We start from the raw sequence: 20,248 nt of genomic DNA, 5'->3' as shown, positions 1-20,248 counted from the left end.
CGCCTTGTAAATTTCTCTCTCACATGATACAAGCCAGTTCATACAATAACAAAAATTGCACTGTGTACTAGGGCTGCACGATTCTGACTATTTTTTTATTAGTCAGAATTATTTTTATTTTATTAGTTGTATTTGCTTTTTTTGCTTAAAATATGGATCACGATTTTCTTACGATTCTGTAGACGTAAAATAAAGGTTAATATGAGTAGGCTATTTAATACTGTTAAATGACCCTTTGCTGAGCCACACCAGAAAACCGCCACACACCAATCGTGGCTTAGCAACCGTAGCTACACGCAGGAGGTCTGTCAAGCTTTCGAGCGAGGGACACAAGCCAAAGCGTTCTGCATATGGATTGTGCAAATCTGACACCGGTATCCTAAAAGTTTGGACGGGGTGGTGGAATTGTTTTCCCTTTCCAAAACCTAAAACCCAAGGGGAGAAATGCCAGCATGGATCAAGCTATAAGAGCGGGGCTAAGTTGGTTTTGTTTTCGATATTCCTGAAACATTCAGTGATAGACGGCAACAACTTACACACCTAATAAAATATCTAAACTGTGTTTCCTACTACAATACAAAGCAGGTTATGTTTCCCAGCTGTCTTTTTCTCATTTTTCCGCTCAATATTATGAGCACTGCTTTGTTTAAGTCCTTGCAATAGTAGTCATACTAACAGCAATCACTATTTTTCAGCCATTTATATCTCTCATGTTTATGTCAGAGGCTACAGTTCACTGATGTTTTCATCCGTATTTTAGAAGTTAAACTGGGTTAGTGTCTGCTTCTATATTTGGTGTCAGATTAATATTTGCTGGTATGGGAAATCTATTTGTTCACTTCTGCTATTTATGCTTTAATTTGCATTTCAATTTATTTATTTTTTTCACTTAAGTGCAAATTAGAATAGAAACTGTATAAAAAGCACACAAACATACTGACAGTTATAGGTACTGTAGATTGTTATGGGTCAATGATACTAGTACTCGGCACAAATCCATCAATTGTCCCATTCTGGCCGTTCTTTCTATGAATTAATTATGTAGAAGCACTGTCTATGCGTGTTTCCTCGCCGGTTAGTAACGCTATATTTCATTGCACAACAATTAGTCTATCAAGCTTTTGGCTAAAAAAGGGTTTCATGGTTTAATCTGTTATTATTAGATTATTTTTCAATTTCACCTCTCCCGCTGTGCATGAACTAAGCTGTTGAATGGTCAGCGTATGAGGCGGCTAGGCTAACCTAGCTTCAGTTTTGATTAACTTAAATTATTTTCTAATCGGTTGCCTATTATGTTGTGAATATACACCTTTAATGCATACTGCAGTTCTTTTTTGTATGGCTTTCTCTGATATCTCACCTGTTCGTCACTTTTAGAAAAAACATACATGGAATTTATGCTTTCTGCGCAGCTCCTAAGCAATCGCTCTGTGCAACAAACTGAACGCTGTTTACAAATTAATGACCTGTAATTCACAACCTTTGCTGAGTCTGTTTACTAAAGTAGACATCATTCGTGGACATGCGCACATCCTCTCTGTTGTAACAAACAGTTTGTCAACTCTGTGTGTCAAATTCGTGGCCGCGAATACATCATTACATTAAGACAGAAATTAAATTTTTGGGTGAATATACTTTATAAATACAGTATGTGGCACTTTTAACACCATTTGGAGGTGTCCATGTTGCTGAGCTATGTATATAAAACAACTTGAAGACTTGTGCGACTGGCTTTATGCTTCTCCCGAACTTGAAAATATAATTGGCTGAATTGTAGAGATGCTGGTTTAAGATCATGTGGGGGGGTCGAATTGAGATCACAATCTTTTTTCGATTAATCATGCAGCCCTACTGCGTCCATCTGCCTTCAAAAGGTCTATATATAGAATTCAGAAACCCTTGTTTATAGCGACACCGGTGGTTGTTGAGTGAACTGCAGCGAGCAACTTATTTCTTATTTCTTATCTCTAATATTCAGCGTATACTTGACTACTAATGTTCGGACTTTCTGTGTGATCTAGATGCCATAGTTAATTTAATATAGTTTCATTATCCTTCAGTTTGCTTCATGTGCTCAGAAGAGATGCGTTGTATCTGGCAGCGCTCGCATTCAATTTAGGTCAATTCACTGACCTACTTTTTTACTGTACGGGAATAATTACACATGGCAGTCTCAACTAGACCAGCGTTTCCGCATCATGAAGGGAGCTTTGTGTGTGTTTGTGTGGCGGCGCACGTTCTTGATCTGGTGTGAAATTAAAACATCCTCATTAAATGCACAGCAATGGATAAAGCGCCGTATGCCAGCTTCGGTTTGCTTAATGCAAGAGATATAGGATGAACAGGGGAAGGGATGGCAGTTATCTGACCATGCCAATTTTCCGACAGAGTTTATTTTCAAGGGTGGACAAAAGACCAAAGGCAACAATTTATTTAAACTGGTTATGCCCTGGTTTTGCATTTGAAAACAGTCAGATTTTGTTGAAATCACAGTCTGCCGTGTAGATGTTTGGCTGTTGACTGTTTTCTGCTTACAGGAAAATCATACTCATATCAAAATGATTCATATTAATAACTCCAGTGATGCATGAATATGGGGCAAATAGTTCTCTAGTTTTCCCATTTCAGTAGTCTTCATGTATGTCATAGGCCCTCATAATGTATTGGCATAATCTTTTTTAATTGAATATAATACAGCTGGGAAAAAAAGTATTGTACATCATGTACGTCACATCAGTATGTCATGTTTTTTCCTGGGAATAATATTTCTAAAGGAGCTGTTGAGATGGAATTGAACCAGATTTTGGTAAAAACACAAACAATACAACATAAAAATAAAAAAAAAATAAAAAAATCTTGATGGTTCTATGGGTCTTGTCTATCAAATCTGATCTTTATTTTGTATTTTTCTATTGGATTCAAGTCAGGTGATTGGCTGGGCCATTTTACAGCTTGATTTTCTTTCTATGAAAGCATTTGAGTTTCTTTGGCTGTGTTTTGGATCATTGTCTTGCTGAAATGTCCACCCTTGCTTCATCTTCATCTTCCTGCTAATGTAGATGTTGGACTGAAGCAGTTAATATTCATTAACAAATGCGAAGGGCAGAGGGTTTCTGAAGAACTACAGAGAGATTTTAGCTGCTGTCTGGGCTTTCCATACCTTTCTACACCTCCCTTTCTTCATGTGTTCAATACATTTTCCCTGCATCATTTCATTCCATCCATCCATCCATCCATCCATCCATCCATCCATCCATCCATCCATCCATCCATCCATCCATCCATCCATCCATCCATCCATCAATCCATCCATCCATCCATCCATCCATCCATCCATCTATCCATCCATCCATCCATCCATCCAGTTATCTGTCTGGCTGTCTGTCTTTCATGGCTGCGTCCGAAATTGTAGACTTCCATACTATATAGTACACTAAAAACAGTATTTATTTAATTCGAAAAACAGTATTGCTGTGTTTGGGTTAAATATGAAATTGGTGTTCAAGCATCAAAACAATACAATTCATACAAAAAGGGCAACTATCATACAATTTTTTGACAGTTTACAGAAGACAGTTTTTTTTTTACCTGTTTGTCTTTAATCCTTCAAAATATAATACATTTAGAATGATCAACATTTATTTTATTTGAATTTTTTTATTAGTAAAGGGGGGAATAAATATCTTGATATCCAGGAAAACTACTAAAACACTTTATTTTGCATGCCGGGGCAGTAGATGGTGATGTCTTTCATAAATAAATATATAATAAGCATACATATGACATACATATTTCTTTAGTTAGGGTGACATTGTGGCTCAGTGGTTAGCACTGTCACCTCACAGTAGGAAGGTTGCTGGTTTGAGCCCCGGCTGGGTCAGTGCGTCCATCTTTCGGATGAGACCCATCTTTTGGATGAGACGTTTAAAATCCCATGGCACTTTTCATAAAAGAGTAGGGGTGTAACCCCGGTGTCCTGGCTAAAGTCCCTCAATCAGCCATTATGATCATGGTGCTGGCGCCCTTGTCCTGTGGCTGCCGTCGCATCATCCAAGTGGATGTTGCACCCTGGTTGTGGTGTGGAGAGACCCCCCCTCATGATTGTAAAGAGCTTTGGGTGTATGGCCATACATGATAAATGCGCTAAATAAATACACATTACATTTTACATTAGTTGGTGTTTCTGTGTGAAATTGGCATGTTTTCCCCGTGTAAGCGTGGGTTTCTCCGGATGCCCTGTTTTTTTTCCCCACAGTCCAAAGACTGTGAATTAAATAAGCTAAATTGGCCGTAATGTGTGTGAATGCAAGAGTGTATGGGTGTTTCCCAGCACTGGGTTGTGGCTGGAAAGGCATCCGCTGTGTAAAACATATGCTGGATAAGTTAGTATATTCCGCTGTGGTGACCCCTGATTAATAAAGGGACTAAGCTGAAGGAAAATAAATGAATGAATTTCTTTAGTCTACACATAGGCGATAATGGTATCATTTTCAAAACCATTCAAAAGTTATCTTCTTTTGTAAAATCATAGTTAATTGGCACATTTGTGAAAAGTACTATTAAAATGTTCATGACTGAAGAGACTGAAGAGTTTTAAATGGCAAATGTTTATTCAAACACTGATACAGCACAGTTTTTTTCTTCATCTACCCTGTTACTAGAGTAAAACAGAACTATTTAATGTTCGAAACAAACTATAATTCTCAGAGGTGACGTACATGAACAGAGTTTGACCTTATTTCTCAGTGTCAGGTCGCTGCAACAACACATAACATCACTGTAAATTCATTCCTATTCAAACCGAATCTGTCGATGACAGTTACACAAAAGTGCTACAGAACGTTCCTCAGAAAACACACACTGCTACCAGCATGCTTGATGCATTTCTAAAATGATGAGCGCACATTAACGGGTATCCAAACAATCTCTTGACATGTTAGAGATAACATACAGTGTATCCTGGTGTGATTGAAAAGAACTTCATCTATAAAGATTGTCAACAGGTAGTTTATATTCAGTATAAATAATCAAACTTGCAGCCGCTACACAATTGAATCATTTACAAAAAAAGGAAACCGAAAATAAATGTGATATATCAAACTACCATGCATTGGCTACAGCTGTGCTGAGAGAGTCTGTGGTGTATAAGAATACAGAGTTCTATAGAAATGTTCCAAAACAGAATCTTTCTTTAAAATACGCTTTGGCACAGTAATTTACAGGTTATAAAAAGTTCATTAACATGGAATCTGCTGTCGTGTTTAACCGCTAAGATGACACCAGATTTGATGAGCTACTTCTTGCTCATTGCAAATCTATTTTTGAACAGTAAAGCCTTTTTCTTTTATTTTTTAAAAATTTTTTTGTGGGTTACACAAATTTATAAAACATTTACTATATGACAGTTTGGCCTAAAAAGCTGAAGCTCACAGTGGAATAACCACAGAAAAATAATGTGGAGTGTAGTTTTGCTACTAATCTAGTTAATCTCAAAATATCTATGAAATACAATTGAAATTATCTGTTGGAAAAAAGTAAACTTAGTATATGCTATGATACAGAAGAGTGGAAGATTAGCTGCACTATTTTCCTTACAATAGTAGTCATGATGGAAGATTACAACTCAGGCTCATTCTGAAAACGTACCACTATATACATTTCTGGAGAGCGCCAAATACGTCACAGGAGCAGTTTTTTGCAGTTTTTGTTTTCGCGAATCCACCAGAGGCCGCTGTTTACGCTTTTTCAGATCTCAGATTTCTCTTGTGAGCGCCATTCGCGCCTACTGTCCACCAGAGGCCACTGTCGACTGGCTGACTTACTGACTGATTGACCGATCGACTGACCCACCTTTCTCCTTCCCTAAACCTAACACTTACTGTTATATACATTTCTCGAGAGCACCAAATACATCCCAGGAAGTATTTTTTTTTGCCATTCGCGCCTGCTGTTCTAGCGTAAATCTACTGCTGTCCGCTGTCGACTGACTGAATGACTGACTGAATTACTGACTGACCAATCGACTGACCCACCCTCCTTCTTCCCAAAACCCAACCAATAGTTTTTTCAAAAGCACCGATTGACCCGCCCACCCACTTCCCTAAACCCAATTGACAATGCAAAAAGCAATGCAGAAATAGAAAAGCCCTCGTCGTGTCTCAAGTCCGCAGACGTAAATGGTGAGCTACTGGGCAAACTGGTAACAGCGGGAAAGCTGTCCATATGGAGATAAGTGGTCAGCTGATAAGCACGGAAAGGAACGGGGTCATAACGCCCTGTAGCGTTTGATTTAAAAACGAAATGCAGCCATACGTACTTCTGGTTATATAATTCGCAATCTGCAGAAATGTATATAGGGCTACGTTTTCAGAAAAAGCCTATGTTGAAAGATTAGCATTCCTTGGTATTTGTACATGTGTAAAGTGTTTTTTTTCCTTCTTTTTTGACATTTGGATATATAAAATATCATTGTTTACATGACAGACTCTTTCGTGTGTCTACTTATACGTACAAATAATTACAGACACATACAGTATGTAAAGTATTTGTATTGCATGTACTAAATGTGAAGTGCATGTCATTTTATGACTATTGTTTGCTACAGGAAATGTTCTAAGCACTTACGGTCATTAGAAAGTTCGAATGACACAGTTTTCAGAGGAGTGCACTGCACAAACTGGATATGTTCAAGATATGTTTTTTTTCTTAACTTCTTTTTTACATAATGTTCTCAGAATTGGGCAGCACCAAGGTTGAAAGTTATTTACATAATATAAAAATAAGAGTTTCAGCTAGCATAGTTACCAGTGTATGAATGAGTGCGTGATATGAATATGTATATCTGAGATGTTGAATACTTTAAACAGTGTTGCAGTTCAAACTTGGCACAGTCACAGTTCCAGCTTCACAGTGTCACAAAGGTAAGACCATTTCCATGTGATAAGCTGTCAATGTCATTATCACAATAGTAAACAGAATTAGGACCAAAACCTGGATTTTGTGCTTTTCTTGCTGTCTTACATATATTTAAAAAGTCAGTGAATCACCTCATGCATAACAAGTGACGTCATTGAAGACGTGTAAAACAGCAAATGTGTCTATGTGAAAACACAATGTCTTCTAGTTTCTTCATTTGTTTGTTTTTGGTGAGATAATGTTCCACTACTCTTTGAAAACCGGAGTGGTTGATGTTCCCTTGTAAAAAATATTCCTGGTGTTATCTGGGCTGTTTCCTCGTTCAGGGATGAGGATCCTGGTTTTCCTGCGCAAACTTGAATCACGGCTTCCTGGACCAGATTCAGTCATTTCCATTGGAGTGACACGGATGGTAGAGATGGTCTGGTTGGGATGGTGGTTACCACCTGCTGTGGATACAATAGGAACAGTCGGGACCGTTGGCACAGCCACAGCTTTAGGTGCACTCAAGCCGTTCCTCTTTCTGTCTTTAGAGCTCTTTCTGTCCGTAGAACTGTTCAAGTCCCTTGCAGATTCTGAGCTCTCCGAATCTCGATTCAAGTCGTTAAGCTCAAATGACTGTCTAAAGCTGCTTTGGGACTTCCACGTCCAGGAGCCACTTCCATCTGTGGAGTGCGCATGCACCAAGGGTCGGCCATTTTCTGGATGAGCTTCCACCCGAATAATTGCTCCAGTGCTGCCTTGACCTCCAGAATCCTCAGTTAGACTCTTGTAGCGCTGTAGCGGTGCGGTGGAGCTGGTGTGGCTGCTGCTTTCAGAACTGGGTGAGCTTCCCTGCAATAGACCTTGCTGCTTAGACATCGCAATCACTTGCATGATGCGTGGCTGGCCGTTAGAGTTAGTCCTAACCACTGGTACCTCACCACCCTTCTCTGCAGTCCTCTCCATGCTCTTCATCCATTTGTCACGGGAGTTACTGCAATTTGGCAAACCACCAATGTTGTCCTGCGTCTCCTCTGGGATGTGGACCAACTGTGAAGAGCCAGGCCGAGGCTGCATGGGTATCCGAGCACCGCCAGCAATCCCGCTTGGGTTGCTTGGTAGAGTTGTACTTCCGGTGGCCATTTTTAAGTATGGGGTTCCAGGGCCCTGATTTTCACCATTGATACCCACTGCCGAAGGTTCAGAATTGCAGCGGACGTCCATGCTGTGTGGAGGGGACTGTGCTTGTCCACCTTCCATGGCGTGCAGTGAATGTTTATGGTTCTCATTCTTACTCTTCCATTGCATTAGTAGCTGCTTGGACCTACTGGAGTCCACAGAGGAGGTGTGGATAGTGGCGTTTCGGAAAGCAGACTCATCCATTGCAGGCGTATGTACTCTAGGCAAGGTGTTAAAAGTCACCATGTTCTCCTTGTGTGGAGGACTGCGGGTAGAGATGACCTCCACATTTCCACTACGGGATCCTGCCTGAGGGTGTTGAGTGTTGCGGTGCAGGATTCCTTCAGAGCATGAAGACGAGAGGCCGTCGGGGCTGCTGCAGCTCTTGGCAGGGAGGTGGTGACCTTGCTGGCACAGGTCAGCCATGGCTCGTTGAGGATCACGGACGTGAAGCTGACTTGTCTGTTTTTGCTTGCTTGGTTGGAAGTTTCCTACTGCAAACAAACCCTGGACAGACAAAACACAATATTGATTGATATTTCTCAAATTTTTTTATGTTTACCTAATAAGTGGGGCATGTTCCTGGATCAACATTGCTTTGAGGCTTGGAACATCCTACGCCAAATCCCAGTTTTACTCCTTACATCTCATCTTTTTCCTACCCCTCTGTTTTGCATGTGGAGGGGTGGTACTGTCTCAAATAACTTTTTAAAAAGATTTATATAAGATATATTGACATGAAGTGAAGTTGGAGAGAGAAAGGGGGAATGGGTTTGGGAAAGGTCTGCAAACTGGGACTAGAACTCCCGTAGCACAGTTGCCCTATATGTTGACTCACTGACCACTAGGCCATTGGCGATGACATCTCAATTATATTTAGGTAGGAGAAAGATAATTTATTGACTCTATTTTGAGGGAAAGTTATACAATAATAATTGGGGATTAGGTGCCATTTACACTGGTGCATTTTCATTTTAAAGTGCATACATTTTGTTACGGTTCCATTTGGTGTCCACACTGCTCCAGTATATTCGACTCACGAAAATTGAGAGTTTTGAAAATGCTAAAAACCCTGTTTTAGCTTGGAAATGCTGGTGTTCAGTTAATGTACAGAAGAACCAAAATGCAAACATTTGAAGTCGGAGGTATGGCTATCTACAATCACTGACTGGTCTTCTCCACTATTGTGTATTGTTCTCTTATTTGTCAAACCCCTTTCAAATTACCATAACACAACTGGTAGACGCCAAGTGCAGACGAAATATGCATGTCCAGTGATCATGAATGGTAACGTATCATCTGTTTAAGGCTTTATAGTCTGAAATGCAGAAGAAATGCTAATCTGGACAAAGGGCATTATCATTCTAAATGCAGCCTTAGTCAATTAGTCCAATTCTAGGGTTAGACTTAGGGCTAAAGTTGGAAGCATGAAAAAAATTTGGATTGCTTCTTATTTTAGACTTAGCAACAGAGCTCACCTTGTAAATATTTGATGGGAATATTGTTCAAGAATTAACAATGATTCATTCCAGAAACAAGTACTAGTTGGCTAAATCACTGTGTTCATATTATAGACATATAAGCAATGTGCACTACAAAGACCCTTAATCTGCTGAAAATGCTCTAAAATGCCACTAAAAACATGATAAAAGTCTTATATTCTTCTTACCAGGTAAACAGCAATGCCTCCTCCAAGCAGGAAGCCCAGGTAAACATCAATGGCATGGTTCTTGTGCTGAATGATGCGGGTTAGTCCACATATGATGGCACAGATAATGAAGGAGAAGACCAGGAGAGGCTTCAGGAGTTTAGATGAGTCCGTCAGCGTGCTGTTGAAGTACATCTGCAGAAGAAAAAGATGATGTGAGCTTTCCAAACTGAATCAGAATCAGGTAGTCTCCAGCAAATCTTCATATACACTTTGATTAATCTAATAATTTTCAAACACGTAAGAAAAAACAAAACAAAACATTAACTACAAGGAACATGAATCAGCTGATTTGAGTGGATCATAGATCACATTATCTCCAAACCATTTCACTTCGCATTGTAATCATTTGCGTGTTTTCTCTGTTGTGAGATGATAGGTATAGTTCCCAGGGACATGAGTCAGCATCTACTGATTCAAGATAATAAGACTGACTGTACTTAAGACAACGTGTAAGGTCATTTAAACTGTGTTTGCTTTTATCAGGGAAATTCATAAGTGCTTAAAGCCAAACCACATATATTAGTTTATTACAACTAACAGATGGTTTTTCAGGTTAATGTAATTAATCAAATGACCTTGAGCTTCTGAAATGAGCTATATAGTTCACTACAATTTTTAAAACTTCTAAACATTTGGAAACAGTCATCAAAAATGGAAAAATAGTAGAGCAGGTCTTAATTTTTAAGCGATTAGGCACAATTATTGACAATAAACTGAAATTTGATAATAATGTACTGTAGAGGCTGTTTATAAGAAGGTAAGTCAGCGCCTCAGTCTACACAAACAAGTTGAGAAATTTTTATGTTAGTACACAGACTTTAAACATGGCATATAGATCATTAATAGAGTTTCATGGTTTGGTAACACAACACCTAAAAAGGAGACGAAATTATCGCTAATTATCAATCAGGCAAATAAGATAACTGGTCATAAACAACATTTGCTGCAGATTCTATTTCACTCCTTTATGGGAAAAAAAAAACAGTTTTAGTCATTTAGTCATTTAGCAGATGCTTTTATCCAAAGCGACCTACAAATGAGGACAAGGAAGCAATTTACACAACTATAAGAGCAGCAGTGAACAAGTGCTATAGACAAGTTTCAGGTGTGTAAAGTCTAAGAAGCAAAGCATTAGAATTGTTTTTTTTTTTTTTTTTTTTTTTTTTTTTTTTTGAGAGAGAGTACAGTTAGTGGTATAGCCAGAGAGGCAGTTACAGATTAGGAAGGAAAGTGGAGACTAAATAGTTGAGTTTTTAGTCGTTTCTTGAAGACAGCAAGTGACTCTGCTGTTCTGATGTAGTTAGGGAGTTCATTCCACCAACTGGGTAGATTGAATGCGAGAGTTCGGGAAAGTGATTTCTTTCCCGGGAATAATACACATCCCCTTCACTCAGCTTTTGAAGTGTTGGCATCAGGACACAGGTTTAGAATTCCTAAAGCCCGAAGAAATGCTTATAAAAAGTCCAACCCAGGCTCATTCCGAAAACGTAGTCCCGAGGACGTTTCTGGAGACCGCGAATTACGTAGCCGGAGGTACTTATGGCTGCATTTCATTTTTTAAGCGAATGCTGCGGGGCGGTATGACGCCGTTCCTTTTAGCGCTCGCCGGCTGACCGCTTAACTTCGTGTAGAGGGCTTTCCCGCCGCAACCAGTTTGTCCGGTTAGCTCGTCCTGTGCGTCGGTGGACCTGAGACTCTTGCGGATTCGCAAAAACCAAAAACTGCAAAAATACGGACCTCCCGGGACGTATTTCGCGGTCTCCAGAAACGTCCTCGGGACTACGTTTTCAGAATGAGCCTGGGTTGAAAAATTCATTTATCCCAATTACAGTTGTCTTAAATCGGATCACCGTTTAAAGTGAATGGGGTGGTTGTCAAGAATGATCTGTAGTAACATGTGTGGGGCTAATTAGGGTTTTTAACTTAAGTTGTTATCTTGACAAGTGTTTCTATTGTGTGATTGCTGTATGGTTGTATGTATGCAGTTGTTTTCTTCAATCCAGTGTTAAAGACAAATTTCCTTTCTGTGCCAAGCAGAACGGACACTAAAGTTTAAATTAAACCAAACTAATGAATAACTTCACATAGCAATACATACATAGTAATGAGCAAATTAGGTTACGTTGATCAGATTTTGTTTCAACTTTTTTTTAATCGATTAAAGGTCTACACTAAGGCCACATCCACAAGTACACGGTTATTTGTGTAAATAGAGATTTCCTTTCCTCCTTCATTTAAAAAATATATCGTCCACACATGCAGATTTAAAAATCTTCGTTTACATAAAATTGCAAAAACGCCCTATTGAGTACTGTCAAGAGCATGCCAAATGCAAGAGGTGTTAATATACTCCAAACCATAAAGTCATGTTGGCCAATCCGAATCCTTAAAAAAAGCATTTTACATTGGCCATTGCACAGACGCATGTATGTAAACAATGGCGATCACGGCACACAGTTGTCATCACACAAAGGAAATAATATTGTGGACATGTCAAAATCTCAGTTGTTTTTGAAAATCTTCAACCTGACAGGAGTTTTCAAAAAGTTTCGGTTTTAGTGACCTGATACTGCCTTTGCGTGAAAAACAGCCAATCTGTGTAAAAAAAGCTAAGGTTTTGAAAATGATAATGTTCATGTAGACAGGGCCTTCAAATTATTTGCGCCACCAGTGGTCATTATTTGAACTGCAGCCATCAATTTATTTATATTAATGGTGCATTCACACTAGACGCGGATGAAAGCCAGTAGCTGCGTTTCCATCCACCTATTTTTATGCGCATTTTTGATATGCGCATAAAAAAAAACGCTTGATGGAAACACCAAGATGCACATACATTTTTGAAAATGCACATGAAAAACATATGCGCATAACTGAGTAGGATGAATCTTTTATTCGATAAGAAAAGATGCGTATAAACTGCAATAGAAACACTTTTACCAAACAAATTCCATAATGCGCATTAAAAAGCGTCAATAGACAAACCAGCAGGCTGAGCACATTGTAAAACATCTGAAATTCTAAAATTCTTTAACCATCTCAGTATTAGTGTTATTATATTAATAATTAACTCCAGAATCAAGAGCCTCTGTGCTCCACGTCTCACACCTTCAAATGTCAGTGCACGTTCACAGCATGTCAGGATTGCCTTCTGAGGTGCAAGTCATTTATTAAATGAAAAAAAGATTCACGCAGCTTCTCCTACTGCAGTAAATTCCATTTTTACTGTGGATATTTGATGCCAGTTAATCAGGAAGTGATTTTACATTCGCTGTTTGCACGTAAATAGACGCGTGAACATTTTAAGTTTACTCGCTTCATTTGCAAGTCAAATTCGCTTCATTCGCACATGAAATTTACTTCACTTATCTTTAGTTGCAGATGTAGATGCAGATTCGCGTCATGGGCTGGGCATCTGTCAGCCCGATGACTAGTTTTGTTGCTAATGGCTAACATGGATTTTATTGAGGGAGTAGTTTTATGTGCTTTAGGAAGGCTCAAATAGTGCATGCGCCTATTTACGCGAAATCGCGTGATTTATTTGTACAAGCCACATGCGGTGTGAGCTCCCCATAAGAGACCAAATGTGTTTTAATGGCTAGATATAGTCACATTTTGTTGCCCATCTAAAAATACGTATAGTAATATTCACACCCTTGAATGGACAAACGCATAAAAACACAGCTCAAAGGGGTCAACACTCCATTTTGCTGCTTTGACAAGCTCCACTAAAGTGCATGAAGGCATGTGGATGTTTTGGCACAAATTACAGTTGAGAGCTGTTGTCCTTTTATCCACACATCAGGGTCAGCTATTCACACAGAAGGTGACAGCAGTGCAGCTCCATATTTTTTTTATGTTAGTCTCTAACAGCACAGTGAACTGAAGGCGCCTGCATTCTTCTCAATGAGTTTTACTTACCGAAACATACACGGCAGCAAAGGATGCCAGCGTGGCATGCTGTGATGGGAAGGATTTTCTGAAATAAATGAAAGCAGGCATTTGAAACATTCCTACACATTGCACATCCATGCCAATGTCTCTTTTACACAGCGGGTAAGCAAAAAAAAGTATTGAATTGTCACCATTTTTCTCAGAAAACATATTTCTAAAGGTGTTGTTGACTTGAAATTTTCACCAGATTTTTGTAACAACCAAAGAAATCTATACATGCAAAGAAATCAAAACTAATTAGTTGAGAAATCAGGCAATGTGTAATAAAATAAGATGACACAGGGAAAACATGTTGAACACATGAAGAAATAGAGGCATGGTATGCCCAGACAGCAGCTGAAATCTCGAAGGAGTTATTCAGCAGTCCTGCCCCGCTTGAGTGTAAATTAATATCTGCTTCAGTCTCAACACCTACATTACCAACTGATAATGTAGCAAGACGGTGACCCCAAACACAGCCAAAGAAACTCTCAATTTGATTCAGAAAAGAAAATAAAGCTACTAGAATGGCCCAGCCAATCAGCTGACTTGAATCCAATCGAAATTAACAACTAAAGATAAGAATTGTGACCCACAGAACATTCAAGATTTGAAGACTCTGAGCAATGCATGCGACTCCATTCCCCATACAAGATGTGTCTTGAAACTGTCATTACCAAAAAAAAAAAACTTTTATACAAAGTATTAAATACATTTCAGTACTTTCTATTGTGTCATTCCGTTGTTATTACACGTAGCGTAATTTCTGAAAAAAAAAAACATTGTTTTGGTTTATATGTATGTGGATTGTTTGGGATTTTAACAAAATCTGGTACAATTTCATGTCAGCAGTACCTTAGGCCTGCTTCAAATAAAGAACTGCTTTAATAAAATTATCGAAACCCTTTGGAAAGTCTTTTTGAGCGAGATGCTAATGGTCTAATCCGATTCAATGATCTATGCTAAGCTAACCTAAAAGTGCTCCTGCCAGACCCAGAAACTGACTGAAAACAAAACTTGCAACTCTAGGGGGAGTTGTAAAATGAGTTTATTTTCAAGACGTTGTGTCCTTTTAAGTGTTATGAATCTTTATAAAGATATACAGATATTCATCGTAACCTTGATTTTATAATGACAGTCAGTCCGACTATCAGCAGACAACACGTTCTTCTGTCTGTGTGATTAGTAATTACTAATCTGAATGTTACAGAGAGACGCTGTTTATGCCTGTAGCTATTGGCTCTTTCAGAGACTCCCCTGGTGAACCTAAAAATGTGTCTGCATGCTAATAAAATAAGCTTACACATCTGCGTCATAAGCAGGATATCACCACAAATAGCTCTTTTATGACACCCTACAGTATGTATCTCTGACATACAGTAAATATAAGAGTCCAGGGAATAGACTCTGTGAGCTTCCATGATACTTAGACTTTCAGAGCCTGAAGCATTGGATTATACTTGCTGATCTACAGCTCAGTATATTGAAAGAGAAGAAGTCTGAACCGTCAACAGCGAGCTCGAGTCATAAATGGGCTAAACCATATCTTTGTATTTGTGTCAGTATACTGTATACTCAGAAATTCACAAGCCACTACAGCATTTCATTATTTAGTGGATCTACACTAGTGCAGTGATAGTTCACAGCCGCATCCATTCCCTTCAAAACCAACCTTATTAAAAAGGACATCAAAAGCTGTTCCTTTAATCTACAGCCGCTGTTCTTCTGAGCTGTATCAGCTCTCATGTATGTTTAGGTTGTATAAATCCTGGAATTTCAGAAATTCACACTTGAGTAGCGTTTATATATATTTTTAGTAACACTTTAGTTGAAGGGTTGTTCATAAAACTGTCATGGCATCTTTATAGGTATAGCGTAGTTATAATCATGGCACAATACATGTCATTAACATGAATGATATAGTATGCATGCTTATGAAAACTGTCTGTGCCAATAGCTCAGTTATGTCATTTTAAATGCAAAGACAATATTGTATGAGATGGCTTTATGACAATTTGACATTTTCAAATGCATAATAACCTGTCTTTCTTTTTGACATGGCCACTTGACATTACGGAGACAACATAACTTTATGAATCTGTCATGAACATGCAAACAGGGGTCGTTCCAAATGCAGCTTTATTTGAGAGAGAATGCTCAGGCAGGCAACGGTCAAACAGGAGCAAACAGGAAATCCAAGAGCATAGTCAAAAGCAGGCAAATGGTCAGGTCAGGAAGCAAAACAACATAGACAGTAAAACAAAGCAAAGGTCAAAAACAAGGGAAGGCAATACAAGGATAACGGTTACATGTCATTAGCTCAGTTATGTCATTTTAAATGCAAAGACAACATCATATGAGATGTCTTCCTGACAATTTGGTATTTTCAAATGCATAATAACCTGTCTTTGTTTTTGTCATGACAACATAACTTCATGAATCTGTCATACATGTGATTGTAACGAGACCATTATAATTGTTATGATCACCAGCGACCTAGCAGCTGCCACTGAAAAGAACTACAGATCCCATCATGCATCTCACACACACACACCAGTTCCAGTTCTCTCTCTTATTGCATCCACACAACTGGAAGCTCAACGTAGACTGATTGCCTGGACTATTTATATCTCTCAGTTTCTCACACACTTTGCTGAATATTGTTACTGTTAAGGCTTAACATTTTTTCAAATGCAGATTTATTTGAGAAAGAAGGGTCAGGCAGGCAACGGTCAAACAGGGGCAAACAGGAAATACAAAAGCGTAGTCAAAAGCAGGCAAATGGTCAGGTCAGGCAGCAAAACAACATTAAACAAAGCAAAGGTCAAAGACAAAGGAAGGCAAGACAAAGAAAACTGTAAAGTAGACTCAGAGGGTTGTGGGTCCATTTGCAAGCTTGTATTAACGTCACACAGTAAACAAACAGCAGTATAATGAGGGTAACTGATTGAGACAGCAAATGTGGCAGTAAAGCAAGCGTGGTCAGATAAAGCAATGGTCAAGGCAAAACAGAGAGATATCATAAAAGTCTTCAGGCAATGGTCAGGGCAGGCAGCTTAGAATCTTATACGATGAAAGAGGTTAGGTTTGGGGCAGGTAAAAAAACACTCACAGTCGAAGGTACAAGCAGGTTAGTAACAGAAAAGTAGTCCGGGTGAATGATAAACGCTCAGAATGTTCTGCAGGCAAGACTTCGCACAGAACTGATGTTGGGAGTCTGTATATATGTGCGAGTGGGGATTACTATCAGCTGTTGAGTAATCAGCCCAAGAATGGGATTATGGGACTTGGAGTTCAGTGAGTGTCTAATTTTCGTGATGACGCCCTCTGCTAGTTATTAAGGAGAATAGCCGGAAGTGAGATGGTGACAATAACGCTTACACGATGCTCTAAACAGAAACAAGACTCAGCAGAGTGTGTAAAACTGAGAGGTTTAAATAGTCCAGGCAATCAGTCTATGATGAGCTTTCAGCTGTGTGTGTGCAATCAGGGAGAGAAGTGCAGTGCAACCAGTTGTGTGTGTGAGAAGTGCATGACGGGATCTGTAGTTCTTTTCAGTGGCAGAATTATTGTTCTCCAGCGATCTGCAACTGCTAGATTGCTGGTGATCATAACAATAATTGTGTCATGAATATTTTTCTATTCACTTTTTTTTCAGTGGAGCAAAATAAACTAGCTATTAAAATTTCTCACTAAAAGTGTCAATACTCTGTCAAATAGTTTTATAACAGCGTCATTAATATTTAATGACATTTTAATGACAAACAATATTTGTACAACTGTAGTTAAGGTCAAAAAAGTAATGATTCTGTTATATCTCAAGTTGGTATGACAAGGACATCTTAAATAATAACATCTTTGAATTTAAACTCACTAGCCTGCTAATGACACTTAATGACAGTTGTCATTAGCATGCGTAAAAAATCTCATTCATATATATTATAATGGCCTCATTACAATCACATTTATGACTGATTTATGGCAACTTATTAAGTTATGTTGTCTTGGTAATGTCAAGTTGTCATGACAAAGACATCTCAAACAATAGCATCTTTGCATTTCAAAAGTTCACACTTAGATATTGCTTGATAATAATAGCATGTTTGGCATGTTGTCCCGGGACAGAACCCTGAGCTCAAAGATAATTGAGCCCAGGGCTCCTGCCTGGTCAAAGAGCATGTAGTTCTGGAGAGCTCCCCCTGGTAAAGGAGGAAAAGGGGGAGATGGGGTGGATGGGGGATTCTTCAAAAAACAAAGATAAGGGAGTAATGCTAGTCTAGGCTATTTATAGTGAGTTTAGAATAATCTGATTGGCTTACTATTGATTACAGATGAGAGTGCAGCCGCGATCAATCATATCACGAGCTCCTCTCGAAATTAGTTTGTGAAACTTCACTTAAACTGACCAGCCAGCTAATGATACTTAATGACAGTTGTCATTAGCATGCGTAAAAACTGTCATTCATATATATTATAATGGCCTCATTACAATCACATTTATGACTGATTTATGTTAACTTAAAGGGAACATAGTTTACCTCTTTTTTTATGATTTAATATTAATATTATGGTTCTTCTGAGTGTGCCAGTTTAGGTTCAGTTCAAAACACAATTCAGATTTTTTTATTATAATGTGTTAAAAAGTGTCATGTTGGGGGCGTGTCCACAGTTCGCTGATTTATGGGTGTGTTGCTTCACATGTAAATTAGTTTCGGGTTCCCGCCAACGTAACAAGGGGCGGGGCCATGAGCTCACCCGCTCTGCGTTTGTGACAGAGTCTGACAGGAAGACTCAGAGGAGAAGGAGTGAGAGGATCACCATTCAGTCGTACATGTACGACTCTGACACAGACCAAGCAGAGAGTACAAAATCATTTGTGTCTTTGTTCAGTTTTACAGCCAGCTGTGTGCTAGTTTCAAGTGCCGAGCTTGTACACAGAAACTAATAACCACGCACACTGAATTAACTTTGACTGAGGCACCGGATGTGCCGCTCGAAGCCGCGACACGGCTTACCAGACACTCTCTGTGGCGCACCAAAAACATGAAGTGTCCCGAATTGTCGCGCCATGCATTTTTGAATTCTAAACATAGGTTTCTGCAGAGGTCCGCGGCGCCAAGCCGTCGACTTGACTGTATCCTGATAGAAACCTATGTTTAGAATTCTAAAACGCATGCTAGTTAAGATCACAGGGAGCTTCTGGGATCGCGAGAAATGCAAACGACTGAAGTATAAGGTAGACTCAATGAGAAGTACACATGTTTGTAAACCTACCTAAAGATACAACCAATAATTCAGATTAGAGCGATAATGTGGAGAATATTGCTCTTGTGTTGCTCCCAATAAGCCCTGCATCTAAAAATAGAGCAAGGGTGTTCCTTTAGTGATATTGCTTCGACTCACACTGAAAATGGCGGACGTGAATCAACAAACTGAGGATATGATGACGCGCCTGTCAATCAATATTGGTGGGCGGGGGCACCGCTCTCCTACGTAAAGTTGCGGTCGATTTGAAAACAGCTCCAATTGGTCCACCGTTTTTTATGTTGTTAAATTGAAAAAAAAAAAGCACTGGGTGTGCTTATATCACCCCAATATGACAGTCTATACACCATACATGCACATATGTCTGTCCAAACAGCTTGAAAAGTAGATTTTTTTACCATAGGTGCCCTTTAAATTATGTTGTCTTGATGATGTTAAGTTGTCTTGTTAATGACAAAGACATTTCAAACAATAACATCTTTGCATTTAAACTGACTAGCCCACTATTGACTTGTAATGACAGTTGTTATAAGCATGCGTAAAAAAATCTCATATTATAATGGCCTCATTATAATCACATTTCTGACTGATTTATGGTAACTTATTAAGTTATGTTGTCTTGGTAATGTCAAGTTGTCATGACAAAGACAAAGATACATTATGATGCATTTGGAAATGTCAAATTGTCATAATGACATCGCATACAATGTCATATTTAATGTCATAAAGTCTTATAAACCCCCCTTCACGTAAAATGTTACAGATTTTTTTTAACCATTTGTCTGTATCCTTGTTTTAGAAGTAGGTCTGTGTTGGGTAGAGTCAGATCTGTACCTGCTGGCATTGATGAGCGCAGCATCAGGCCCAGAACAGATGTCCTCCAGGATGAAGAAACTCTCCTCGCAGGACGTGTTCAGGTGAGTGTAGTTTGGTTTGCAGACGGTCAGGAAATATGGCGCAGGGTAGCCTGTCGACAACTGGATGATGTCCGTAATCAAAGCCGTAACGCATAGACCAAAGACATGAACGCCTGAAAAAAAAAGAAGGATTTAAATGTGATACACCAATAACTGGTAAATACTGAGAAGTATGTTAATGTTGATGAGCTCTGTATTCTTTATACAGTTGAAGAGAAAATGTTTAGCCCTCCTGTGAAATTGACAGTCTTTGTCAATTTCAAATTTCCAAGTCATGTTTAACAGAGCAAGGATAATTACCACAGTATTTCCTATTGTATAATTTAATCTGGATAGTCTTATTTAT

At 38.9% G+C, this 20,248-nt stretch overlaps 1 protein-coding gene across 1 annotated transcript in view; it reads right to left on the bottom strand.

Annotated features, from left to right (window-relative positions):
- Positions 1-4,588: 4,588 nt before the first annotated feature.
- The window catches only part of LOC130218891 (phospholipid phosphatase-related protein type 4), a 37,485-nt gene continuing 21,825 nt past the window's right edge, over positions 4,589-20,248 (bottom strand). Inside the window, exons 4-7 of the mRNA XM_056451195.1 lie at positions 19,820-20,015; positions 13,709-13,766; positions 9,746-9,919; positions 4,589-8,583 (exon numbers count right to left, since the gene is read on the bottom strand). Coding sequence (XP_056307170.1) covers positions 7,162-8,583; positions 9,746-9,919; positions 13,709-13,766; positions 19,820-20,015 — 1,850 coding nt within the window. The 3' untranslated portion in view covers positions 4,589-7,161. The remainder of the gene's footprint in view (positions 8,584-9,745; positions 9,920-13,708; positions 13,767-19,819; positions 20,016-20,248) is intronic.

Source organism: Danio aesculapii, chromosome 24 (assembly GCF_903798145.1).
Source record: "Danio aesculapii chromosome 24, fDanAes4.1, whole genome shotgun sequence".
Taxonomy (NCBI): Eukaryota; Metazoa; Chordata; class Actinopteri; order Cypriniformes; family Danionidae; genus Danio; species Danio aesculapii.
This window is presented reverse-complemented; position numbering and strand designations above follow the sequence as displayed.